The 24,375-nt window shown below is 46.0% G+C and overlaps 1 protein-coding gene across 1 annotated transcript in view; it reads right to left on the minus strand.

Moving 5' to 3' along the window:
* Positions 1-857: 857 nt before the first annotated feature.
* DEPTOR (DEP domain containing MTOR interacting protein) overlaps positions 858-24,375 on the minus strand; it is a 190,034-nt gene continuing 166,516 nt past the window's right edge. Inside the window, exons 7-9 of the mRNA XM_038745872.1 lie at positions 23,780-23,850; positions 19,820-19,924; positions 858-1,352 (exon numbers count right to left, since the gene is read on the minus strand). Of these exons, the coding sequence (XP_038601800.1) occupies positions 1,224-1,352; positions 19,820-19,924; positions 23,780-23,850 (305 nt within the window). The 3' untranslated portion in view covers positions 858-1,223. The remainder of the gene's footprint in view (positions 1,353-19,819; positions 19,925-23,779; positions 23,851-24,375) is intronic.

Genomic DNA, 24,375 nt, shown 5'->3' on the forward strand with positions numbered 1-24,375 from the left:
ACTTGGGCTATAGGAAACAAGGCCGGCCATGACCATTCGCAGGATTCTCATCTGGGAATCAGACACAATACGCACTGTCTATCAGGCGAGCCCAAAAGAAAACATGCGATTTTAGCCCTGGCCAATGGGCTCTAACATCATCATCATCAATCGTATTTATTGAGCGCTTACTGTGTGCAGAGCACTGTACTAAGCGCTTGGGAAGTACAAATTGGCAACATATAGAGACAATCTAACAATCACGGGGGACTCTGTCCGACGTCAGGGAGTGAAGACCTAGATGCCAGGAGCAAGAGAGAGGTCACCCATTCGTCCTTCATTAGACAGCTAGTACTTCAGGGAAAAGAAAAATGGCCAGGAACTGTATTTTTCACTGACAAGAGGAAATCGTCTCAGCCTATTCCTGCCAGAATGTATGCTTTATGTCTATCTGGATTTATAAACATAAACATATATATTTTTTCAAGCTACTCTACACATTCATCGTATTCAGAAGCAACTTCAGAAAGTCACGCTGCTTCGTTTATAGCCCCAGATGGTTTGGATTCATGAAGGGTGTGTCGTTCCTCTGTACATTATATAAAGCGTTTCACCCGACCCTCCCAGAATTAGCAGTTGAATGTGAAATTTACTCCCAGTGGGAGATACAAAATGTTATCAAGAATGCTTGCAGTTTTCAGGTGTTTAAATGTTTTTCAAAATGCCAATCGGGCAGATTCGACCGCCCCAGGCCCTTCCTGCATGGGTTCAATTGGAGGTAAGTTGCAGTCCTGCTGAATGTCCAAGTGCCTTTGCAACTAGTATGTCAGCATCCCATTCACGAAGGAGAAAATGCTAACAGTCTGATGCCTCCTAGAGAAGGCTGTCAAAGGCTTTATGTCAAAAAAAATCTCACAGTGAAAGAACACAGACATCGTATGTGCAAAGAAATCTGCAAAACAGCATGTGGAGGGATAAACTTGGTGTCCAAACGGGTTTTCTGCTGGAAGGATGGGGGAGCTTTCTGGAGGGCATTTTTCCTATTAGAAGACATCGGTCCATGCAAAAAAATACCAGTCAGAGGGGGATGGCTACGAAGTTCAAAGTCAACCGATCGATGGAGCTGGGGAACGTCATTCGGGTGCTGATCTGGGTTGCTCCGAGGTTGCTCACGTTCTGTTCACAAACTGTCCGGTGAAGACGGGTGGGCAGGGAGGGAGGGAAGGACAGGAAAGCTTCCTTCCTTAGTAGTCCAACTCCTCCATCACTTCCATGACAATGGTTCGAGGGCCGGTCAGGATCAGGTTGCTCACTGTCCGGTAGTCGAAGTGGAGGACGTTGAGTCCGTTGACAGAAACCACAAACTGACGGACCTACAGGATGGGAAAAGGATGGGATTACACCTTGATGACTCTGAGCGTGGGCTCCTCAAATCAGGGACGCAAACAGGGAAGCTAAACAAAATTTTTTTTTCTGGCTCTCAAACTGGGATGAAGCAGTGACACGTGTTCTGGGATTTTATTGGATTTACACACCCACAAACATACACACACACACACTCCAGTTTCCCTTGCCAACCACGATTGAGGGTATATATTGAGAGTGAGAAGCTGCGTGGCTTAGTGGAAAGAGCATGGGTTTGGGAGTCAGAGGTCACGGGTTCTAATCCCAACTCTGCCACTTATCAGCTGTGTGACTTTGAGCAAGTCACTTGACTTCTCTGTGCCTCAGTTACCTCATTTGTAAAATGGGGATTAAGACTGTGAGCCCCACGAAGGACAACCTGATTACCTTGGATCTACCCCAGCGCTTAGAACACTGCTTGGCATAGTAAGTGCATAACAAATACCATCATTATTATTATTATTATACGCTCAAATTTCAGGTTCACCATTTTGACTACCATGATGACAATCCTCAATAACCGTGTCTTCCCTTCACCCTGAATAGTGATTTGTGCAGTTTCAAGCCAGTTTTCTCTGGATTGGATTGTGCTTCTGTGATACTATGTCAACTAGATTATAAGCTCCTTGTGGGCACGGAATGTGTCTACCAACTCAGTTGCACAGCACTCTCAAATGCTCAGTACCGTGATCTGCACACAATAAGTGCTCAATAAATAGCAATGATTGATTAAATGGAGAACCAATCGTAAGAGTACAGAGTTCTCTGTGGCTCTAAGTAGACTGGTATTTCTTTAGCACTTACTACATGCCAGACACTGTACTAAGCACTGGGGTAGATATGAGACAATCAGGTTGGACACAATCCATGTCCCACGTGGGGCTCAGTCTTAATCTCCATTTTACAGAAGAGGTAAGTGAGGCCCAGCAGCGAAGTGATTTGCCCAAGGTCACACAGCAGACAAGTGGTGGGAGCCCAGGCCTGAGCCTTATCCACAGGTGACTGGCAATGACCTAAAACAGAGCCGGTGCTTTAGCTGGGATGTGGGCATGGGTCAAGGGTGGGTACAGTCCACCGCCCTGAATGGATGAATGAGGTGTCATCACCACGGTGACGCCTAAGGTACATCATGGCCAGAACTAAACTCGGGCCCATCCTGAGGCTGTTCCACTGTGTCCCCTGCCCCCCAACACTTTTCCCCTTTTCTCTCCACTTTGACCCGACTGCTCTTGTCCCCCGCCACAACCCCTCTGACCTAAGGCGAGAGCACCAGGGCAACATCCATTTATGGGGAAAAGAAATGGGTTGGGGACACTGAGGAGCCAGATCCCTTTCCAGACTAGCAATGCCCAGCCATCTGGCCCACCCCACGGGCACCCTTAACAAAATACCAGTCGGGCTGGAGAAGGAGATTGCTTTGGGGGTAGAAGGTGTGTAGATGTGGGTGGGCTGAGGGATTAGGGTGGGAATGGGCACGCACCAGAGCACCGGAAGGGCTGGCCAGAAGATTAGTCAGTGGAACAAGTGGCTCTTTAGGAGGTTCTTGAAGGAAGAGAAGGATGGGGTTTGGAGTACAGGCTACTGTCCTAAGAGGACAACATTGCCTGACTGGGGGACAGGAGGGGTGTGTGTGTTTTGGTTTCTTTTTTTTTTTTGTGTGTGTGTGTGTGTGTGGTCGATTTTTTTTTTTTTTACCACCAACCCCCTGCTTCTTCCCCCACCCCTCACCAATTTGGGCCGCTGTCCTGGCCTCGATCCCTCCCACTGTGAGTCCCAGAAAAACATGTGGTCTCCTTGGAACCACCGCAGCCCAGTTTCATTTCGAGGTAAACACATGTTCACTGCATTTCTACAGACACATTCCGAATGCCAGCCCAGGGGGAAATCTGTCCCAATTTCTTACTAGGGGAAGCCCCCTCCTCCCCGCCCTCCCCACCCCCAAACCCATGCCTGCTCTGGTATCATACATAGGAGCATCCTGCAAGTGACTGAGCCACTCCAAGTTCCCACAGGACCACAGCTGAAATTACAAGTGATTTAGGGGCGGGAGCCTCGTCAGCATACGCCGCAGCACGCTCTGTGCCATACATCGCATCCGTCCCGGTCACGTATCCCCACAGCACAGACCCTGCTTCGGAGAAAATACTTCCTCTCTTGCATATGGACACATGACTCTGCCTCTGGGTGAGTAACTCCACCCCTAATGTTCCTCCTCTCACAAACTGGGGAGCCGGGGGGGAGGGAGTGGTGGATTCTAGAAACCACCCAAGGAGGTAGGGATGAAACGAGTGCTTTCCAAACTTTCTTTTTAATTCAATAACCTTTCCGGCCCTCTTTATCTACCTTGCCCTTTCACTTCTTAGACACCTTACCCTTCTGATGAGACACCTCCATCTATTTATCATTTCAGGAACGTTCCTCCCAGTTCCATTGACTGGACTGGATAATGACCGCTCTTGATGTTGTCATGATCATATTACTGCCTCTGCTTCACTTACTCCAATCTGCATCCCACAGTATGTCTCTATCCACCCCTACCATCCTAGGAGCCCCTCGTGGATCAAACATGTTTATCTGGAGATGATAAATCTACCTGATCACCTTGTAACCTCCCCAGCGCTTAGAACAGTGCGTAGCACATAGTAAGCGCTTAATAAATACCATTATTATCTGGAACAATGGCCTCCTACCTGATCCCAGCACCCAGGACAAGGCTAAACAAATCCAGTAAATAATTAATAAAAACAATCTCATGACTGGTCTGCCTCATTCGGACTCTTAACTCCACAGATCTAGGAAGTGGTTTTTCGAATGTTTTGTTTGGAAAGTTTCCCGGGACCTTTAGCAGCCTCTGAATACCAGGGATCGAGTCTGAATTATTATCCTGGAGCCTTTCCCCTGTGATTAGTACAGTTCTTGGTCACCATTCAACAGAATGCAACAAATAACAAAAAACAAGCAAGAAATTTTAGGTCTTTTGGAGAACTCATTTTTATGTGTGCTTGTGATGGATTATGCTGGTAAATGTTTTCCTATCGGAAATAGTTCAGCGAAGTCTTCCCAGACTAAGCCCCCTTTTTCCTCTGTTCTCCCTCCCCTCCCCATCACCCTGACTCGCTCCCTTTGCTCAGTGGAAAGAGCACGGGCTTTGGAGTCAGAGGTCATGGGTTCAAATGCCGCCTCTGCCAATTGTCAGCTGTGTGACTTTAGGCAGATCTCTTCACTTATCTGTGCCTCAGTTACCTCATCTGTAAAATGGGGATTAAGACTGTGATCCCTCTGTGGGACAACCTGATCACCTTGTAACCTCCCCAGTGCTTAGAACAGCGCTTCGCACATAGTAAATGCTTAATAAATGCCATTAGTATTATATTTATAATTCTATTTATTTATGTTAATGATGTGTATATATATCTATAATTCTATTTATTTATATTGATGCTATTGATGCCTCTTTACTTGTTTTGATGCCTGTCTCCCCCCTTCTAGACTGTAAGCCCATTGTGGACACGGATTGACTCTGTTGCTGAACTGTACTTTCCAAGTGCGTAGTACAGTGCCATGCACACAGTAAGTGCTCAATAAATATGATTGAATGAATGAATGCACATTCATTCATCATAAATACTAATAAATACTCCAATTGATGTTATTTACTGAGTGCTTACTGTGTGCAGAGCACTATACTACGATCTTCAGACAGGGTAATGCAGCAGTATTGGTAGTCATGTTCCTGGCCCACAAGGAGCTAGTGAGGGAGACAGACTTCAGTATAAATACATAAATTATGGACGTGTACATAAGTGCTACTGAGGCAGAAAGAGGTGAAAAATCAAGCGTTTAAGGAGTACAGATCAGCGTGGCCTAGTTCATTCATTCATTCAATCGTATTTATTGAGCACTTACTGTGTACAGAGCACTGTACTAAGCGCTTTGGAAGTACAAGTTGGCAACACATAGAGACAGTCCCTACCCAACAGTGGGCTCACAGTCTAGAAAGAGTCTGGGCTTGGGAGTCAGAGGATGTGGGTTCTAATCCCGGCTCCGTCACTAGTCTGCTGTGAGACCTAAGGAAGGTCACTTAACTTCTCTGTGCCTCAGTTACCTCATCTGTAAAATGGGGATGAAGACTGTGAGTCCCATGTGGGCCAATCTGATTGCCCTGCATCTACCCCAGCTCTTAGAACATTGCTTGGCACATAGTAAGCGCTTAACAAATACCACCACTGCTCTTATTATTATCCAAGTGCAGACAGAGCTGATGTAGAAGGGAGAGGGAGGAGGGGAAATGAGGGCTTAGTTGGGGAAGGCCTCTGGAGGAGTGATTTTAATAGGGCTTTGAAGACAGGGAGAGTGGTGTTCTCTCGTATATGATGGGGGAGGGAGTTCCAAGCCAGAGGAAGGATGTGAACAAAGGGTCAGTGGTAATTAGATAAGATTGATGTACAGGAAATAGATTGGCATAAGAGCAGCGAAGCACATGGAAATGAGTGAGTGAGCCCGTTATTGGGTAGGGACCGTCTCTATATGTTGCCAACTTGTACTTCCCAAGCATTTAATACAGTGCTCCGCACACAGTAAGCACTCAATAAATATGAATGAATGAATGAATAACATAGGAACAGGTGAACTGATGGGGTGCTTTAAAGCTGAAGATAAAGAGTTTCTGTTTGATATGGAGGTGGATGGGCAACCCACTGGAGGTTCTTGAGGAGTGGGGAGACGCGGATTGAAATTTTTGCAGAAAAATGATCCGGGCAACAGAGTGAAGTAAGAACTGGAATGGGGAGGGACGGGAGGCAGGGAGGTCAGCAAGGAGGCTGATGCGATGCCTCAAAAATCATTTCATCCAATCCTATGCGAGTTACTGTCGCCCTCGCACACTCTTCCTTCATTGCCCTTAGGTTTGTCCCTTCCTCAGTAGGAAGGAACCATTCCTTTTGGGAAGGGGATGTGCTCCTTGACTGTTCTGTATTTCCCAAGAACGTAGTACAGTGCTCGGCACCAAGTAGGTGCTGCCACTAATAATAATAATAATGATGGTATTTATTAAGAGCTTATTATATACCACACACTGTTCTAAGCACTGGGGTAGATAAAAGGTAATCAGATTGTCCCATGTGGGGCTCACAATCTTAATCCCCATTTTTAAAGATGAGGTAACCGAGGCACAGATAAGTTAAGTAATAATAATAATCGTAGTTGTTAAGTGCTTACTATGTGCCAGGCACTGTACTAAGCACTAGGGTGGATGCAAGCAAATCGGATTGGACGCAATCTTTTCCCATTTGGGGCTCACAATCTCAATCCCCATTTTACAGATCAGGTAACTGAGGCACAGAGAAGTGGTTTGCCCAAGGTCACACAGCAGACAAGTGACGGAGCTGGGATTAGAACCTCTGATTCCCAAGAGCTATGCTCTTTCCACTAAGCCATGCTGCTTCTTGCTACTCAATACTCACTACTACTCAATACTAATCCCATGACTCTGGGGCAGGGAGAGTGTCTCCCAAGCACTTAGTACTGTACTCTGTACACAGTAAGTGCTCAATAAATGCTATTGATTGATTGGTTGATTGATTATTCCTGCTACTACTCAGTCCTTACAGACAGGTCTGAGAACTGGCTGCTGGTTGCCTTCTGCAGCTGCTCTGGACTCAATCCCACCCACCGATGGGGCGCTCAACAATGGGACAGACCCCCACTGCCAAACAACAACAGTAACAATAACACCTTCGATTAGGATAGTTCTGATTTTCCAAAGCAGTTTCGCTATTTGTTACACTGTACTCTCCCAAGTGCTTCGTACAGCGATTTACACACAGTAAGTGCTCAGTAAATATGATGGAATGAACGAATTTACCCTATCCGAGTGAAGAGGCTGATTTATCCCAGCTTCCAGTCTCTTGCCACTCCAGTCCATACTTCGCTCTGCTGCCCAGATCATTTTTGTACAGATACATTCAAGGCACTTTTCCCCACTCCTCAAGAGCCTCCAGTGGATGCTCATCCACCTCCACATTGAACAGAAACTCCTTTCCATCAGCTTTAAAGCACTCAGTCACCTTGTCCCCTCCTACCTCACCACTGTCCTATTACAACCCAGCCTGTACACTTTGCTCCTCTTAATACAAACCTTCTCACTGCACCTTGCTCTCATCTATCTTGCCGCTGACCTCTCCCCGATGCCCTGCCTTCCCTCTTCATATCCAACAATTACTTTCCCCCCTTTCAAAGCCTTATTGAAAGGCACATCTCCTCTAAGAGGCCGTCCCAACTAAACCCTCCTTTCCTCTTCTCCAATTCCCTTGAGCGTCACTCTGACTTGCTCCCTTTATCCACCCCCCAACCCCATTACTCTTAGGTACATATCTGTTATTTATTTATCTATATTAATGTCTGTCTCCCACTCTAGACCGTAAGCTCATTGTAGGCAGGGACTGTATCTACTGTTGTATTTTACTTTCCCAAGCACTCAGTGCAGTGCTCTGAGTACTGTAAGTGCTCAATAAATACAATTGACTGACATCACCATTTTTGTCTTCACAACATCCCCGTGATGTTCAGAGAGGCAGAATGTTTTAATAGTACTGGGTAAGCACTTTTATCATCAATCGTATTTATTGAGCGCTTACTATGTGCAGAGCACTGTACTAAGTGCTTGGGAAGTGCAAATTGGCAACATATAGAGACAGTCCCTACCCAACAGTGGGCTCACAGTCTAGCACTTTTACTAAGTGCTAGGCCGTGTACTAAGCCCTGGGGCAGATACAAGATAATCGGGTTGGACACACAGTCCCTGTCTCACAGTCTTAATCCCCATTTTGCAGATGAGGCAACTGAGGCACAAAGAAGTGGCTTGTCCAAAGTCACACAGAGGGGTGGAGGAGCTGGGATTAGAACAGACGTCCTCTGACGCCCAGGCCCGTGCTCTTTCCGCGAGGCTACACTGCTTTCCTGAGGATGTTATTATCCTCATTTTGCTAATGAGGAAACCGCAGCCAGCAGATGTGAAATAATGTTGCCAAGGTTACCCAGCGGCAGAACTAAGATCATAACTCAAGTCGGTTGACTCCCAGCCCCGGGCTCCTTCCCCGAGTCCACACACTCCTCTTCCTCTTGACGACGCTCCCTCACCCTCCCAATACTGGAAGCTCCATTGTGGAAAATCAGGGGAGACAGAATCTCCGATTCAGATGGGTCCTTCCCCATCTGGAGCGGCTGGCCCCTAGCATGAGGAAGCACTTGGGGCCCATGGCCAGTGTTGTCTGTCCCAGCAGGATACGGGCCCAACAGGGTGGGGACCACAGGATGCTGCCAGTCCCACTGTGTGACAAACTGGGCTGAGTCTCAACAGCCTCTCTCCTGAGAGGAAAGAATCTCGTCTCCTCTCCCTCTCCCCACTCTTTCCCCTCTCCTCCCTCCTCCTTTTTTTTTAAAAAAAGGTATTTATTATTAAGCACTTACTAGGTGCCTGACACTGCACAGAGCACTGGGGTGGATACAAGCTAACCAGGATGGACATAGTCCCTGTACCACATGGGGCTCACACTCTTAATCCCCATTTCACAGATGACGGAACTGGGACACAGAAGTTAAGTGACTTCTTCAAGGTCACACAGCAGACAAGTGGCAGAGCCGGGATTAGAATCCAGGTCCTTCTGATTCCCAGGCCTGTGCTCTATCCACTAAGCCAGTCTTTTTTTTCCTCCATCTCCTCCCCTTCCTCCAGCTCTTCCCCTCAGTGGAAGCTGTGGAATCACCCTCCAGGGTGCTTGAAGCCTAGCACGAATTGTGCAATCGCACATTTCTTCTCGGATGCCTGGAACGGAAACAAAACTGTTCCCTTGTGTCACCCAAAGTAAAAATAGAACAAAACAAAGAAAAACCCAACCCACTCCATCTACTGCTGTACATTCTTGTGAGCCCCTACTGCACTACTCCTTATGGTTTGGTTGGCATCTAGTACACTGAGGGCACCTATAGTAAGCCCCATGCTCTGTCCAAAATAAGCACCCATTAAGGTGTACGATTCGCTATTCAGTTATCTTTCCATGCTCTGGTTATTGCTGCTAATATCACTGAATGATAGTTAAAATAATAATGGTGGTATTTCAGTAATTACTATATGCCAAGCACTGTGGTTGATGCAAAACTAGCCCAATTTGCTTGTAACCACCCCAGCGCTTAGTAGTGCTTGGAGAAGCAGCTTGGCTCAATGGAAAGAGCCCGGGCTTGGGAGTCAGAGGTCATGGGTTCTAATTCCGGCTCCACCGCCTGTCAGCTGTGTGACTTTGGGCAAGTCACTTCCCTTCTCTGTGCCTCAGTTACCTCATCTGTAAAATGGGGATAAAGGCTGTGAGTCCCACATGGGACAACCTGATCACCTTGTATCCTCCCCAGCGCTTAGAACAGTGCCTTGCAAATAGTCAGCACTTAACAAATGCCATTATTATTATTATTATTATTACAGTGCCTGGCACATAGTAATCACTTAACAAATGTCATAATTATTATTATTATACAAGGTAATTGGGTTGGACACAGTCCCTGTCCCACATGGGGCTCACAATCTTAATCCCCATTTTACAGATGAGGTAATTGAGGCACAGAGAAGTGAAGTGACTTGCTCAGGGTCAGCAGAAAAGTGGTGGAGCCGGAATTAGGGCCCAGGTCCTTCTGACTGCCAGGCCTGTGTTCTATCCACTGGGCCATGTTGCTTCCCTTAGGCCATGTTGGTTGGCCATAATCCCTGCCCTGCAAAAGAACTCACACTCGAAATCAGAGGGAAAACAAGCATTTCCCTTTTAACATTTGAGAAAACTGAGGCACAGAGACGTGCCTTGCCAAAGGTCACACAGCTGAGCTTAGAACCCAGGTCCTCTGAACTCCAGGCCTGTGCTTTTGCGACTAAGTCATGGGGCTCCTATTGGTCACCGGCCCCAGTCTGCAGACATTCAGATTACAGGCTCAACAGCATCCCCATTTTTTTTAGGAATGAATTGGCTGAAATGGACAAGTTTGGAGGCTGGTTGACAGCAATTTGCCTAAGCAGGAAGGTGCTTATTCTAAGCTAAGTTCCGCAAGAGAAGAAAGGCTAAAAAACATTCAGGTTGCACAGAAGAAAATAAATACATGATGCATTTTGATGGCGAACTGGAGAAACAGCCAATCCAGCTGCCTTTGTGTAGTTTACATTATAAAATACATGCTGAAATCCAGGTGCAGTTTTGAGACGCTTCATACTGAGCTGTTTCGTTGGCCTTGATGCCAACTACAACAACAACAAAACCTGTTTGAATTTAATATCAAAGGAGAACTCACAGACACTGCCAATGTTAGAAATGCGAAGTTAAGTATCATTATCGAGCATACTAAGAGCAAATCCAACTTTCAGCATTATGAACTGTAGCTGCAATCCAAATATCTTTCCGATCCTGTTCTAAACAAAGGGGTAAGATGCCACTGGTTTAACTTGGCACATCTCAAGATCCCAACACTGTGGTCTTTTAAGTGAAGTTTGAGCATTGATATTTCTCTTTAACAAGGAGAAGCAGTGTAGCCTAGTGGAAAGAGCAGGGGCCTGGAGTCAGAAGGACCCGAGTTCTAATCCCTACTCTGCCGCTTGACCACTGTGTGACCTGAGGTAAATTGCTTCACTTCTCTGTGCCTCAATCCCTCATCTGTAAAACTGGAATTAAGACTGCAAGTCCAGTGTGGACTGTGTCCAACCTGATTTACCTTATACTCCAGCACTTAGTACAATGCTTGGCACATAGTAAGTGCTTACCAAATACCTTAAAAAGAAGATTACTCTATGAACCATGCTTTATTTTAGGCAGAGAAAAATTAAGATCATCAGAATGTATTCCAAATGTGTTCTGCTATGTACTTTGTGTGATGCATCTAGTGGTGGCAACAGGAGAGAGGATGAGTGGAGGCTGGATGATGAATATAGTTCAAGGAATGTTGTGAATGTTGACTTTGGTTTCTAGGTACGCTGTAGAAAGCTGGCAGTGATAGCCAACTCAACAGTTCATGGAGCATCCATCACTGCTCGTCTGGAGGTGATGCACTATTACACCAAGCCCAAGTATTCAGGAATTACTAAAGGAGCATCCAGCCCCCCACCAAAAAAGAAAAATCACAATTTACCAGACTGGAAGTTTCAAATTTGCAATGACATATTGAAGCTGAATTAGCAAAGGCCACACGATAACATTACTGGTCTCAAGTATAACTCCCAGAAAATCCTAAACTGTTCTCTAGTATGGCCATTCAATCAGTCAATCGTATTTTTTAAGTGCTGTACTAAGCACCTGGGAGTGTACAGTCTAACAATAAGAAGACACATTCCCTGCCCACATGCAGCTTACAGTCTAGGGGGGAGACAGACATCAATGTAAAGAAATAAGTTACAGTATGTACATAAGTGCCCACTGTGAGAAGGGATGAATAAAGGGAGCAAGTCAGGATGACACTAAAGGGAGTGGGAGAAGAGGAAAGGAGGGCTTCGACAGGGAAGTCCTTTTGAAGGATATGTCTTCAATAAGGCTTTGAAGTAGGGGAGAGTAATTGTCTGTCAGATTTGAGGAGGGCGGGTGTTCCAGGCCAGAGGCAGGATGTGGGCGAGGGGTCATTGGTGAGATTGACGAGATAGAGGAACAGTGAGACGGTCGGTGTTAGGAGTTAAGTTCCTTTAACTCTGCTAAAACCTGTCTATAGGAATTCACTTGCTCCCGACTCCTTGCCAGTTGTAACTGAATTAATTAATTCATTCATTCAATCGTATTTATTGAGCGCTTACTATGTGCAGAGCACTGTACTATGCGCTTGGGAAGTACAAATCGGCAACATATAGAGACGGTCCCTAACCAACAACGGGCTCACAGTCAAGAAGGGGGAGACAGACAACAAAACAAAACAAGTAGACAGAAACAAAACAAGTAGACAAATAGACAGCCTGATGGTTAGCAGCACTCCAGTATCAAAGCCATTTCCTACTGAGGCCTACTTCAAATCACACTGTCAATCATGACTGCCAGACAAACCTCAAGTCTGGCTAGATGGGGGCTTTTCAATCCAGACATGGTGACTCACAGGCACTGCTAAACTTCTCTGTGATGATTAACTCCACTGCAAACCCCACGTGGGATATGGACTGTGTTCAAACCTGATTAGCTACTATCCACCCCAGAGCCTAGCGCAGTGCCTGGAGCGAAGTACCAAGGCCAATTAAAAAAAACCCTGGAGAATAGGGATCTACTATACCCTCCCAAGCACCCAGGACTATGCTTAGCACACAGTAGGCTGGCAGGATGCCCAAGAAGTAGTATATGCCTGCAGTTTTTAATGGCTTTTGGTTAAGTTCTTACTATGTGCTGGGCACTCTACCAAACATTGGGGTAGATAAAAGCTAATCAGCCCCACAGGGGGCTCAGAGTCCTAATCCCCATTTTCCAGATGAGGCCCTGAGAAGTGAAGTGACTTTCCCAAGGCTATGCAGCGGACACATGGCGGAGCCGGAATTCGAACACACATCCTTCTCACTCCCAGGCCCGGGCTCTTTCCATTAGGCCACTCACCTTCTCCTGACACCTGTCCAGAACACAGAGGCGGTCCATCCCGAGGAAGCTCTCCATCGGGACGTCGCCCAGAAATCCACCCCTACCCCTGCTCTTCTGGAGGGCAGCCCAGCCCCAAAGTCAATACTTGGCAATCGGGGTTTCTACCCATTCCACCTTCTTACGTACAAGGGAAAGACAAAGTGAGCCTTCTTCTTGCATCAAGGGGTTTGTTATTCTTTACGCTCATTAAAACCTGGCAGGAGAGAAGCAGCGTGGCTCAGTGGAAGGAGCCCGGGCTTAGGAGTCAGAGGTCATGGGTTCAAATCCCGGCTTCGCCACTTGTCAACTGTGTGACTTTGGGCAAGTCACTTAACTTCTCTCAGTTAACTCATCTGTGAAATGGGGATTAAGACTGTGAGCCCCACGTGGGGCCCTGATCACTTTGTATTCTCCCCTGCGCTTAGAACAGTGTTTTGCACATAGTAAGTGCTTAACAAATGCCATCAGCGTCATCATCATTTCCTACGCCAGCATGGGAAGCTTTGTTCCAACTCCCAGCTCTGTGAACTTTATTCAGTCGAGACCCCAGCCGAATCTCAGTACCTGGATTTTCCTTGAAGGAGAAGGTGGCTTGGGGTGGGGGTGGGAGGAAGAAATGAGGGGAGCATGAGAGAAAAGAGAAACAGGAATCCTGAGCTTTTATCTTTCACAAATCAGGGTCCACGGGGGTGAGCCAAGCCCTGAGAAGAAGACGGCTTCTAGAATGTAATCTTTCTGACGTTAACTTTTCTCCTCTTCCGACTGTTTGCGCTGAATAGAGACCTCTGTTGCGGAGACTCCTGTGAGCAGCAGCAGTCTCAGCACCCCGAAAACCTTGCTAATGGCTGTACTGGCCTACGTCAGGCTGACCCTGGACCCAACTCTGGAATCTCACAAGGACAGCAGTGTTTCCCCAGGCCCCGGCTGTCCCCGGGGACTGGTTTCTTGCCCTCCAAGTGGCCCAGCTGGTATGACTCAGAACAATCAATCAATCATATTTATTGAGCGCTTACTGTATGCAGAGTACTGTACTAAGCGCTTGGGAAGTACAAGTTGGCAACATATAGAGACAGTCCCTACCCAACAGTGGGCTCACAGTCTAGAAGGGGGAGACAGAGAACAAAACCAAACATATTGATAAAATAAATAAATATGTACAAGTAAAATAAATAAATAGAGTAATAAATATGTACAAACATACATACAGGTGCTGTGGGAAAGGGAAGGAGGTAAGATGGGGGGATGGAGAGGGGAACGAGGGGGAGAGGAAGGAGGGGGCTCAGTCTGGGATAAATGAATATCCCAGAATAAAAGAATAAATGAATAAAAACAGGATCTGCAGGGGCCTGGGGAGGCTGTCCACTCTGCCAGAGCTGCCCCGTGGATGACATGAGGGAATAGTAATAATAATGATATAACAATATAATCATCATCATCATGGTATTTGTTAAATGATGATGATAACAGTATTTGTTAAGCACTTACTATGTGCACTTACTATGTGTTCTAAGTGCTAGGGGGGATTCAAGGTAATCATCTTGTGCCACGTGGGGCTCACAGTCCTAATCCCCATTTTACAGATGAGGTAACTGAGGCACAGAGAAGTTAAGTGACTTGTCCAAAGTCACACAGCTGACAAGTGGCAGTCGGCATTAGAACCCATGACCTCTGACTCCCAAGCCTGGGCTCTTTCCATTGAGTCACGCTGCTTCTCTAAATGCTTATTCTGCTTACTACGTGCCAGGCACTGTACTAAGCATTGGAGTGGATACAGGCAAATGGACTGGACACAATCCCTGTCCTGCATGGGGCTCACAGTCCTAATCCCCATTTTACAGATGAGAGAACTGAGGTCCCAAGGTCACACTTGGGCAAGAGTGAAGTGACTTGTCCAAGGCCATGCAGCAGACAAGCAGAGAAGCAGCATGGCTTAGTGGAAAGAGCACAGCTCAGGAGTCCTAATCACAGCTCCACCACTTATCAGCTGTGAGACTTTAGGCAAGTCACTTGACTTCTCTGGGCCTCAGGTACCTCAACTGTAAAATGGTGATTAAGACTGCGAGCCATGTGGGACAACCTGGTAACCTTGTATCTGCCCCAGCTTAGAACAGTGCTTGGTACATAGTAAGCGCTGAACAAATACTCTCATTATTATTATTATTATTAAGTGGAGGAGCCGGAATTAGAACTCATGACCAACTGACTCCCAAGCCCGTGTTCTATCCGCTAGGCCACGAAGGAAAAAGCAATGTTCCCTGAGCACAATATTCACACTCCACCCCAGTGGACCAGGGGGAATTCTGAGGACTCGTCAATGCCTGAATAATGTTGCAAGACCTCACAACCAGTTTGCACCCTTAGACCTCTTATAAAACCCACATGCAGCTCTACAAAAATCCTGTACGGAGGGATGTTCAACTAATCCACGTTAGCAATATAGGAGGCTCTTACGCTGTGGGACGATGCTGTGTCCGGCCTGATTAACCTGTATCTGCCCCAGCGCCTAGCACAGTGCTTCGCATGGCCTAGTTGAAAAAGTATGATCCTGGGAGTCAGAGGACCTGGACTCTTTCAAATGTTTGCTGCGTGACCTTGGGCAAATCACTTCATTTCTGAGCCTCCGCTCTCCTGTTCTCCCTCCTAATTAGATGGTGAGCCCCATGTGGGACAGGGACTGCGTCCAACCTAATTCACTAGTATCAACCCCAGAGCTTAGAACAGTGTTTGACACATAGTAAGCGCTTAACAGATACCATTAAAAACAAAACAAAAATCACTATTTTTAGAATTTGTTACTAACCTTCAACCCTCTCTCAGTTTTACATGGAGAGGGAGAGCAGTCAATCAGTTAATCATATATATTCATTCATTCAATCATCATCATCATCATCAATCATATTTATTGAGTGCTTACTGTGTGCAGAGCACTGTATTAAGTGCTTGGGAGAGTACAATATAGCAATATAACAGATACATTCCCTACCCACAATGAGTTTACAGTCCAGAGGGAAAGATTGTGTTCTATGGTTGTTGGGGTGGGAGAAGTGGAGATTGTCCTGTAAGACACTGTCTCTTTATTAAAATGCCAGTTGGGAAACTAATTCATCCATCCTTCCTCCACAACCCAGAGTCAGCAGCCCTGCCTGCTTCTGAGATCAAATAAACAACCGTATTCATTGAGCACTTGCTAAAAAAAGGATTCTCAGCCAGGGACCCAGCCACACTAACACACACCCAAGCCTGCCTAGACAAGAGGAAACTGTCGCCTTTACAACCTAAAACCAAATACACGGAAAAGTTGTGCTAAACATCAAACTAGGACTCCTTCCCCTCCCTCCCAACCCACTCTGAGGGCTGGGGAGGGTTTGTGAATTGGCTACGATGGAAATCAACACTGAGGTGGGAGACTCAAGCCACAGGTTTGGATGCAGTGAAGCCAGCGTGGTACAGAAAAAATTAGAACTGCAGTAGAATTTCAGAATTGACCATGTGTCATGATTTAATGGCTAATTCTAAGAGCAGGCACTTTACATCCTACTCACAGAAAAAGAGCATTGGTTAGGCTATGTGTTTGGCATGCAAAGACCCTGCCCGAATTTATGAGAGCAACTGTTCCACACAATTTCCTAGACTCAACGGGAAACCAGGAATAAAATAATCTGCTTAAATCTAAGAAGGATTTTTTTTCACTGGAAGAAAGACCTCACTGGGCTCATTTTCACTATCAGGATTTCTTCTCTCTGAATTAGTTACTTTTTCAGGAATCTAGTCCAGGGGTTGGACCAATCAAGGTTTTTATTAGGAGGGGGGGAAATGTGCTTTTCAATTAAGTGAATGAAAAGCAGGAACATGGGACACATAGAAATAATGCGTGAGCATTTATGGACACATCTGTAACATTCATCTGTATTAATGTATTTCTCCTCCCAGATGGTATGCTTGCTGTGGGTAGGAAACGTGCCTACCAACTCTATTGAACTGTACTCTCCTGAGCCGTTAGTACAGTGCTCTGCACACAGTACATGCTCAAAAAATATCAATGATTGACGGAATGATCAATTGGAGGAAACCTTGTCTCATAAACATTTTAAATTGTTTTAAAATTTTAAATAGAGGCCTCTGTTTGGAGCAATGAAGAAGTACTGTGGGAAGGGGAAAAGATTAGGGAAAGACTGATTCTTGTAGGACCTCCGAATCACACACAATGTTCAGTAAAAGTCTACATGATCCGTTCTGCTCTAAAGTACCGGAAAGATTGTGTGAATGTGCTGGATTGGGTGTGCCCTCCTGTGAACATCAGCAAATATCAAGAGTGTGAATGTGTAGAGTGTTCTTCAAGAGCTGTAAAGATTGTGAATGTGTTGGGATTAAGGTTCCTCTCATGTTTGTGTGTGTGCAGAATGGAGGATGTTCTGGGAATGCCAAGGAGTTGAGATTTGAGGGGATTATGGATACGGATATGGGTGGAGCAGGAATGTGGTAAGATTGTAAAGATTGTAAAGATTGTAAAGTCTTTTAGACTGTGAGCCCACTGTTGGGTAGGGACTGTCTCTATATGTTGCCAACTTGTACTTCCCAAACGCTTAGTACACTGCTCTGCACACAGTAAGTGCTCAATAAATACGATTGATTGATTGTAAAGATGGAAAAGAGTGAGAGGCTCGAAGGAAATGAATAAAAGGCCTAAAGGGTTATCTCTAAAGAGATAATGGGGGAGCAACCAGTGACCTAGTGTAACTCTTCAATCCTTTAATCAATCATGTTTATGGAGTGTTCACTGTGTGTAAAGCAATGTATTAATAATAATAATAATAGTATTTGTTAAGCACTTGCTAAGTGCCAAGCACTGTTCTAAGCACTGGTGAGGATACAAGGTGATCAGGTTGTCCCACATGGGACTAAGTCTTAATCCCCATTTGACAGATGAGGCATCTGAAGCACAGAGAAGTTAAGTGACTCGCCCAAAGTCAAACATCTGACAAGTGGCAGATCCGAGATTAGAACCCATGACCTCTGACTCCCAAGCCCGTGCTCTTTCCACTGAGTCACACTGCTTCTCCAAGAGCCTGGGGGAGTATAATATACCATTATTTTTTATTAAGCACTTACTATGAGTCAAGCACTGTTCTAAGGGACAAGCTCATCAGGTTGGACACAGTTCCTGTCCCACATGGGGCTCACAGCCTTAATCCCCATTTTACAAATGAGGTAACTGAGGCCCAGAGAAGTGAAGTGACTTGCCCAAGGTCACACAGCAGACAAGTGGAGGAGCCAGAATTAAAACCCGGGTCCTTCTGACTCAAATGCTCTATCCACTAGAGGGTCTCTAGTTAGCAGACACGATGCCTGCCCTTGAAGGACTTAGAATTTTCAGGGCGAGGCAGACACTAAAATAAATTATAGGTGGGGGGGGAAGCAATCAAATTTATTAACATTAATTTATTAATTTATTAATATTTATTATTATATGGGTGGGGATCTGAGTATCTAATTACAGGAATCCTCAAGTCCATAGGTGACACAGTGGGTAGGGAGAAATCGGGTGAGGAGATGAGTCATATTAGATTAGTCAGGAAAAACTTCCTGAAGGAAATATAATTTTAGTAAGGCTTTGAAGATGGAGAGAATAGTTTGTCAGATGTGAAGGGGGAGGAGGGAGGTTACCATCATGGGATCGATGGGGAGGGAGATAAGAGCAAGGCAGTAGTAATAATAATGATAGCATTTATTAAGCGCTTACTATGTGCAAAGCACTGTTCTAATAATAATAATAATGGCATTTATTAAGCGCTTACTATGAGCAAAGCACTGTTCTAAGCGCTGGGGAGGTTACAAGGTGATCAGGTTGTCCCACGGGGGGCTCACAATCTTAATCCCCATTTTCCAGATGAGGTAACTGAGGCACAGAGAAGTGAAGTGATTTGCCCAAAGTCACACAGCTGACAATTGGCGGAGCTGGGATTTGAACCCCTAATCTCTGACTCCACTGAGCCACACTGCTTTCCAAAGCTTCCCTAAGCTTCTGCTTCTAAGCGCTGGGGAGGTTACAAGATGATCAGGTTGTCCCACTTGGGGCTCACAGTCTTGATCCCCATTTTTACAGATGAGAGAACTGAGGCATAGAGAAGTGAAGTGACTTGCCCGAAGTCACACAGCTGACAAGTGGTGGAGCCCAGATTAGAACCCATGACCTCTGACTCCCAAGCCCGAGCTCTTTCCACTGAGCCATGCTGCTTCTCATGTACCCCTTCCTACGTGCAGTATTGGCTGGATAAAATACTTGAGGCGGCAATTCTCGTGGGACGGAAGGAAAGACCCTCCACATATCTTAAAATACTATGGCAGACCCATAATTCTGTTGTACTATCCCAAGCGCTTAGTACAGTGCTCTGCAAATATGCAGGGGTGTGGAGACCTGTGAGCCCACTGTTGAGTAGGGACTGTCTCTATATGTTGCCAAGTACTTCCCAAGTGCTTAGTACAGTGCTCTGCACACAGTAAGTGCTCAATAAATATGATTGATTGATGGACTGATTGATTGATCCTCATTCCCGCGACTTAAGAACCGGGTGGCAGTGAGAGAACTCAACCTGAATGAAGGCTACAGGCATTTGAAAACACAGCTTTCAAAGCATATTGAAATGAACTGGAGTTGAGAATGTGAGAGTGTGAGAGAAAGTTTCTGTGTGCGGGGGCACTGGAAAGTGGGAATGAGGCAGAGAAGGGGATATCACGACCCTTGATAGAGACTGAGGCACTGGAGATGGAGAATGAGACAAGAGTGAGATGCAGGGAGTCAGTTTAATATACATGTACATAAAAAAGTGTACCTTCATTCCAGCCGCTGCTGCAGGGCCACTGGGATCCACAGCCTGAATGTGACATGGCTTACTTCCTCTTACGACAAAGCCCCACCCTACTGCGTCACCAACAATCTAGAACACACCAAAGGGGATATGAGAGTCAGGAACCCTTTCTTTCTTTTCCTTCCTTCCTCCTTTCTTTTCCTTCCTTCCTTCCTTCCTTCCTCCCTCCCTCCCTTCCTTCCTTCCTTCCTTCCTTAGCGCTTACTATGTGCAGAGCAACAGAATCAGTGGACATGTTCCCAACCCATAACAAGTTTACAATCTAGAGGATAGGATGCATGTTGACGATTTGTACTTCCCAAGCGCTTAGTACAGTACTCTGCACACAGTAAGCGCTCAATAAATACGATTGAATGAATGAATGAATGAATGAGCAGAAACCCCCGATGCATTTTTGCTAGTTGAATAAGTACTCCCCAAAGCAGTTTCCCTTTGCTGTTTTACGCTGTCTAGTCATTTCTGACCCATAGCGACTCCATGAACATATTTTTCCTCTCCTCCTCCCCTTCTAGACTGTAAGCCCACTGTTGGGTAGGGACCGTCTCTATATGTTGCCAACTTGTACTTCCCAAGCGCTTAGTACAGTGTTCTGCACACAGTAAGTGCTCAATAAATACGATTGAATGAAGGAATGAATGAATCCCTCCCGCCTTACCTCCTTCCCCTCTCCACAGCACCTGTATATATGTTTGTACAGATTTACCACTCTATTTCACTTGTACATATTTACTATTCTATTTATTTTGTTAATGATGTGCATTTAACTTTAATTCTATTTGTTCTGACGACTTGACACCTGTCCACATGTTTTGTTTTGTTGTCTGTCTCCCCCTTCTAGACTGTGAGCCCGTTGTTGGGTAGGGACCGTCTCTATATGTTGCCGACTTGTACTTCCCAAGCGCTTAGTACAGTACTCTGCACACAGTAAGCCCTCAATAAATACGATTGAATGAATGAATGAATCTGTCCCAGAGTGCCCCACCTCCACCAGCAATCGTTCTGCTTCTGCAAGTGGATCCATAGTTTTAGCACGGCTTTATTTTGCCTTCCTCATTGTTTCCTCCTTTTTTTCTCAAGCTTGCCACTCTCTCAATTGGCCTGAACATTTCTTAGTATCTAGTTGTCAGTCAAGAGGGAAGGGCAATTTGCAAATCGAATTAATGTCCGCTAATTCTGTTGTACTATCCTAAGCGCTTAGTTCAGTGCTCTGCTCGTAGTATGCACTCAACAAATATGACTGATAGATTGAACAATGTGGAAAAAGCAAAGTTAAAATGTCAGCATGCTGATAATCACAATCATTGCTTTTTACAATGACTGCCCAGGGATTTCATTTTTTATGGCATTTTCTAAGCGCTATTGTCCCACATGCCCCACAGAACTCCCTGTCCCTCTCCTCCCTCCTCCCGCCCCTCCTTCAACTCTCCCATCTTTTCTAGCAGTATCTCAAGAGGAGATCTCCCACCTCCTCTCAAATCCACCCCCTCCAATTATGCATGGGGCCCTATCCTCCGCACTGGCCACTCCCTCCTTCCCTGTCTGTCATCTTCAACTGTTCATTCTCCAATGGCTTCTTTCCCACAGCTTTCATGTCTCCCCTATCCTAAAAAAACCCTTCCTTGACCCCCCCCCCGCCTCCCTCCAGTTATCGCCCCATCTCCCTTCCACCATTCCTCTCCAAACTCCTAGAGCGAGTTGTCTACACCCTCTGTCTCAATAATAATTGTAGCATTTGTTAAACACTTCCTACATGCCAGGCACTGTTCTAAGCACTGGGGTAGATACAAAGTAACCGGGTTGGATACAGTCCCTGTCCCAGCTCACAGACTTAATCCCCATTTTACAGATGAGGTAACTGAGGCATAGCTTGCTCGGGTATACACAGCAGAGCCAGGATTATTAGAACCCAGGTCCTTCTGACTCTCAGGCCTGTGCTCTATTCCCTAGGCCACGCTGCTTCTCTATATTCCTCTCCTCGAATTCCCTCCTTAACTCCCTCCAATCTGGCTTCTGTCCCCTTCACTCCACAGAAACCGTCCTCTCAAAGGTCACAGATGATTTCCTTCTTGCCAAATCCAACAGCCTCTACTCCATCCTAGTCCTCCTCAACCTTTCGGCTGCCTTCGACACTGTCAGCCACCCCCTTCTCCTTTGTTCCTTTGATGCCAACCTACTCACTGTACCTCAATCTATCTCGCCACCGACCTCTCACCCACGTCCTGCCACTGATCTGGAAAGTTTCTGACAGACAATTACTCTACCCACCTTCAGAGCACATTTCCTCCTCGAGGCCTTCTCTAACTAAACCCTCTTTTCCTTTTCTTCCACTCCATTCTACGTTGCCCTGGCATGCTCCGTTCATTCATCCCCCCTCCCTCAACACTTATATATACGTATATATATTTATTGATTTATATTAATGCCTGTCTCTCCCTCTAGACTGTATATTATTCTCTTTATACAGTGCTCTGCAAACAGTAAGCCCTCAGTAAATATGTTTGGTCCTCTGGGGGTCAGAGGACATGGGTTCTAATTCCGGCTCTTCCCAATTCCTTGCTTGGTGACCCTGGGCAAGTCACTTCATTTCTCTGTTTTTCAGTTTCCTCAACTGTTAACAGCTAAGTGGCAGAGCTGGGATTAGAACCCAGGTTTCCAACTCCCAGGCCCATGCTCTATCCCCTAGGCCATACTATGACCCAACATAAACACAATCAGCTTGTCATTTTCCCAGCAGTGTTCACCAGAGGCCCATTTAATTCATTCATTCATTCAATCAGTCGTATTTATTGAGTGCTTACTGTGTGCAGAGTACATATTAAATACTTAGGAAAGTACAATGCAGCAATAAAGAGAGGCAATCCCTACCCACAAGAGCTCACCGTCTAAAGTGGGGGAGACAGACATCGATACAAGTAAGCAGGCATCAAGATATCAATTCAGGTAAATAGGCATCAATATAAATAAATAAAATTACAAATATATACATAAGTGCAGTGTGGGGATGGGGAGTGGGGGGAAGGGCAAAGGGAATGAGCCACGGTGATGCAGAAGGGAGGAAAAGCAGAGCTTAGTGTGGGAAGGCCTCTTGGAGGAGATTTGCTTTGAAGGGGGGAGAGTGATTGTCTGGTGGATTTGAGGAGGGAGGGCGTTCCAGGGAGAGGGAGAGAGGGAGAGAGAGGGGAAAGGGATATGGGAGAGGGGTCGGCAGTGAGACAGGCGAGATCAAATCACAGTGAGAAGGTTAGCACCAGAGCAGTGAAGGGTGAGGTCTGGGTTGTAGTAGGAGAGAAAGGAGGTGAGGTAGGAGGGGGCAAGGTGATGGAGAGCTTTAAAGCCAATAGTGAGGAGTTTACATTTGATACGGAGTGGATAAACTACCACTAGAGATTTTAGAGGAGGGGGGGTGACATGCCCTGAGCATTTCTGTAGAAAGATAATCCCAGCAGTAAAGTGAAGTATAGACTGGAGTGGGGAGAGGCAGGAGGTTGGGAGGTCAGAAAGAAGGCTGATGCAGTAATCTAGGTGGTTTAGGATGATTGTACTAACATGGTATCGGTTTGGATGGAGACAAAAGGGTGGATCTTGGCGATGTTGTGAAGGTGAGACCGTGCAGGATTTGGTGATAGATTGGATATGCAGGTTGAATAAGAGAATGGAGTCAAGAATGACATCAAGGTCATGAGCTAGTGAAATGGGAAGCATGGCTGTGCCATCTACAGTGACAGGAAAATTTCGGAGAGGACAGGGTTTGGGTGGAAAGATAAGGAGCTCTGTTTTTGACATGTTAAGTTTGAGGTGGCAGGAGGACATCCAAGTAGAGATATCCTGAAGGCAGGAGGAGTCTGGAGGGGAGGAAGAGAGATCAGGGTAGAAGATGTACACAATCCAGAAAGGGATTACAATGGTTTCCGAAGAAGGACTTACGGTGAAAGTCTTCCTTGCATAGGGGGCCCCAGGGGCCAGCAGTTCATCAGAAGTGACAGGTCTCTTCAACACTAGGAGGAAAAAAAAAGAAACAGGCAAGGAATGTACTGGAGAATTTTGTTACTTCAACTCTGTCCAATCAATAGTATTTATTGAGAGTTTACTCTATGCTCCTTTCTGGATCTAGCCATGGTTTGCCCTTACCCAAACTGCCTCCTGACCTAAAGTGACCACCTATACTTGCTCTTGAAGAGAGAGAAACAGACCCCGGAACAGGGCATCTTTCCCCAACTAATCCCAGGAAAACTGTGAGGCCTAGTGGATAGCGCCCAGGCCTGGGAATCAGAGGACCTTGGTTCTAATTCAGGCTCTGCCTCTTGTCTGCTAGGTGACCTTGGGCAAGTCACTTCACTTCTCTGTGCCTCAGTTTCCTCATGTGCCAAATGGAGATTAAAACTATGAGCCCCACTTGGGACAGGGACTGTGTCCAACCTGACGGTTTTGGCACCTAAGAGAGAGAAACAATCCCAGAACAGGGGCATTTGTCCCCAACCAATCCCAGGGAAGCAGTGTGGCCTGCTGGAAAGAGTATGGTC

Source organism: Tachyglossus aculeatus, chromosome 4 (assembly GCF_015852505.1).
Source record: "Tachyglossus aculeatus isolate mTacAcu1 chromosome 4, mTacAcu1.pri, whole genome shotgun sequence".
Classification (NCBI taxonomy): domain Eukaryota; kingdom Metazoa; phylum Chordata; class Mammalia; order Monotremata; family Tachyglossidae; genus Tachyglossus; species Tachyglossus aculeatus.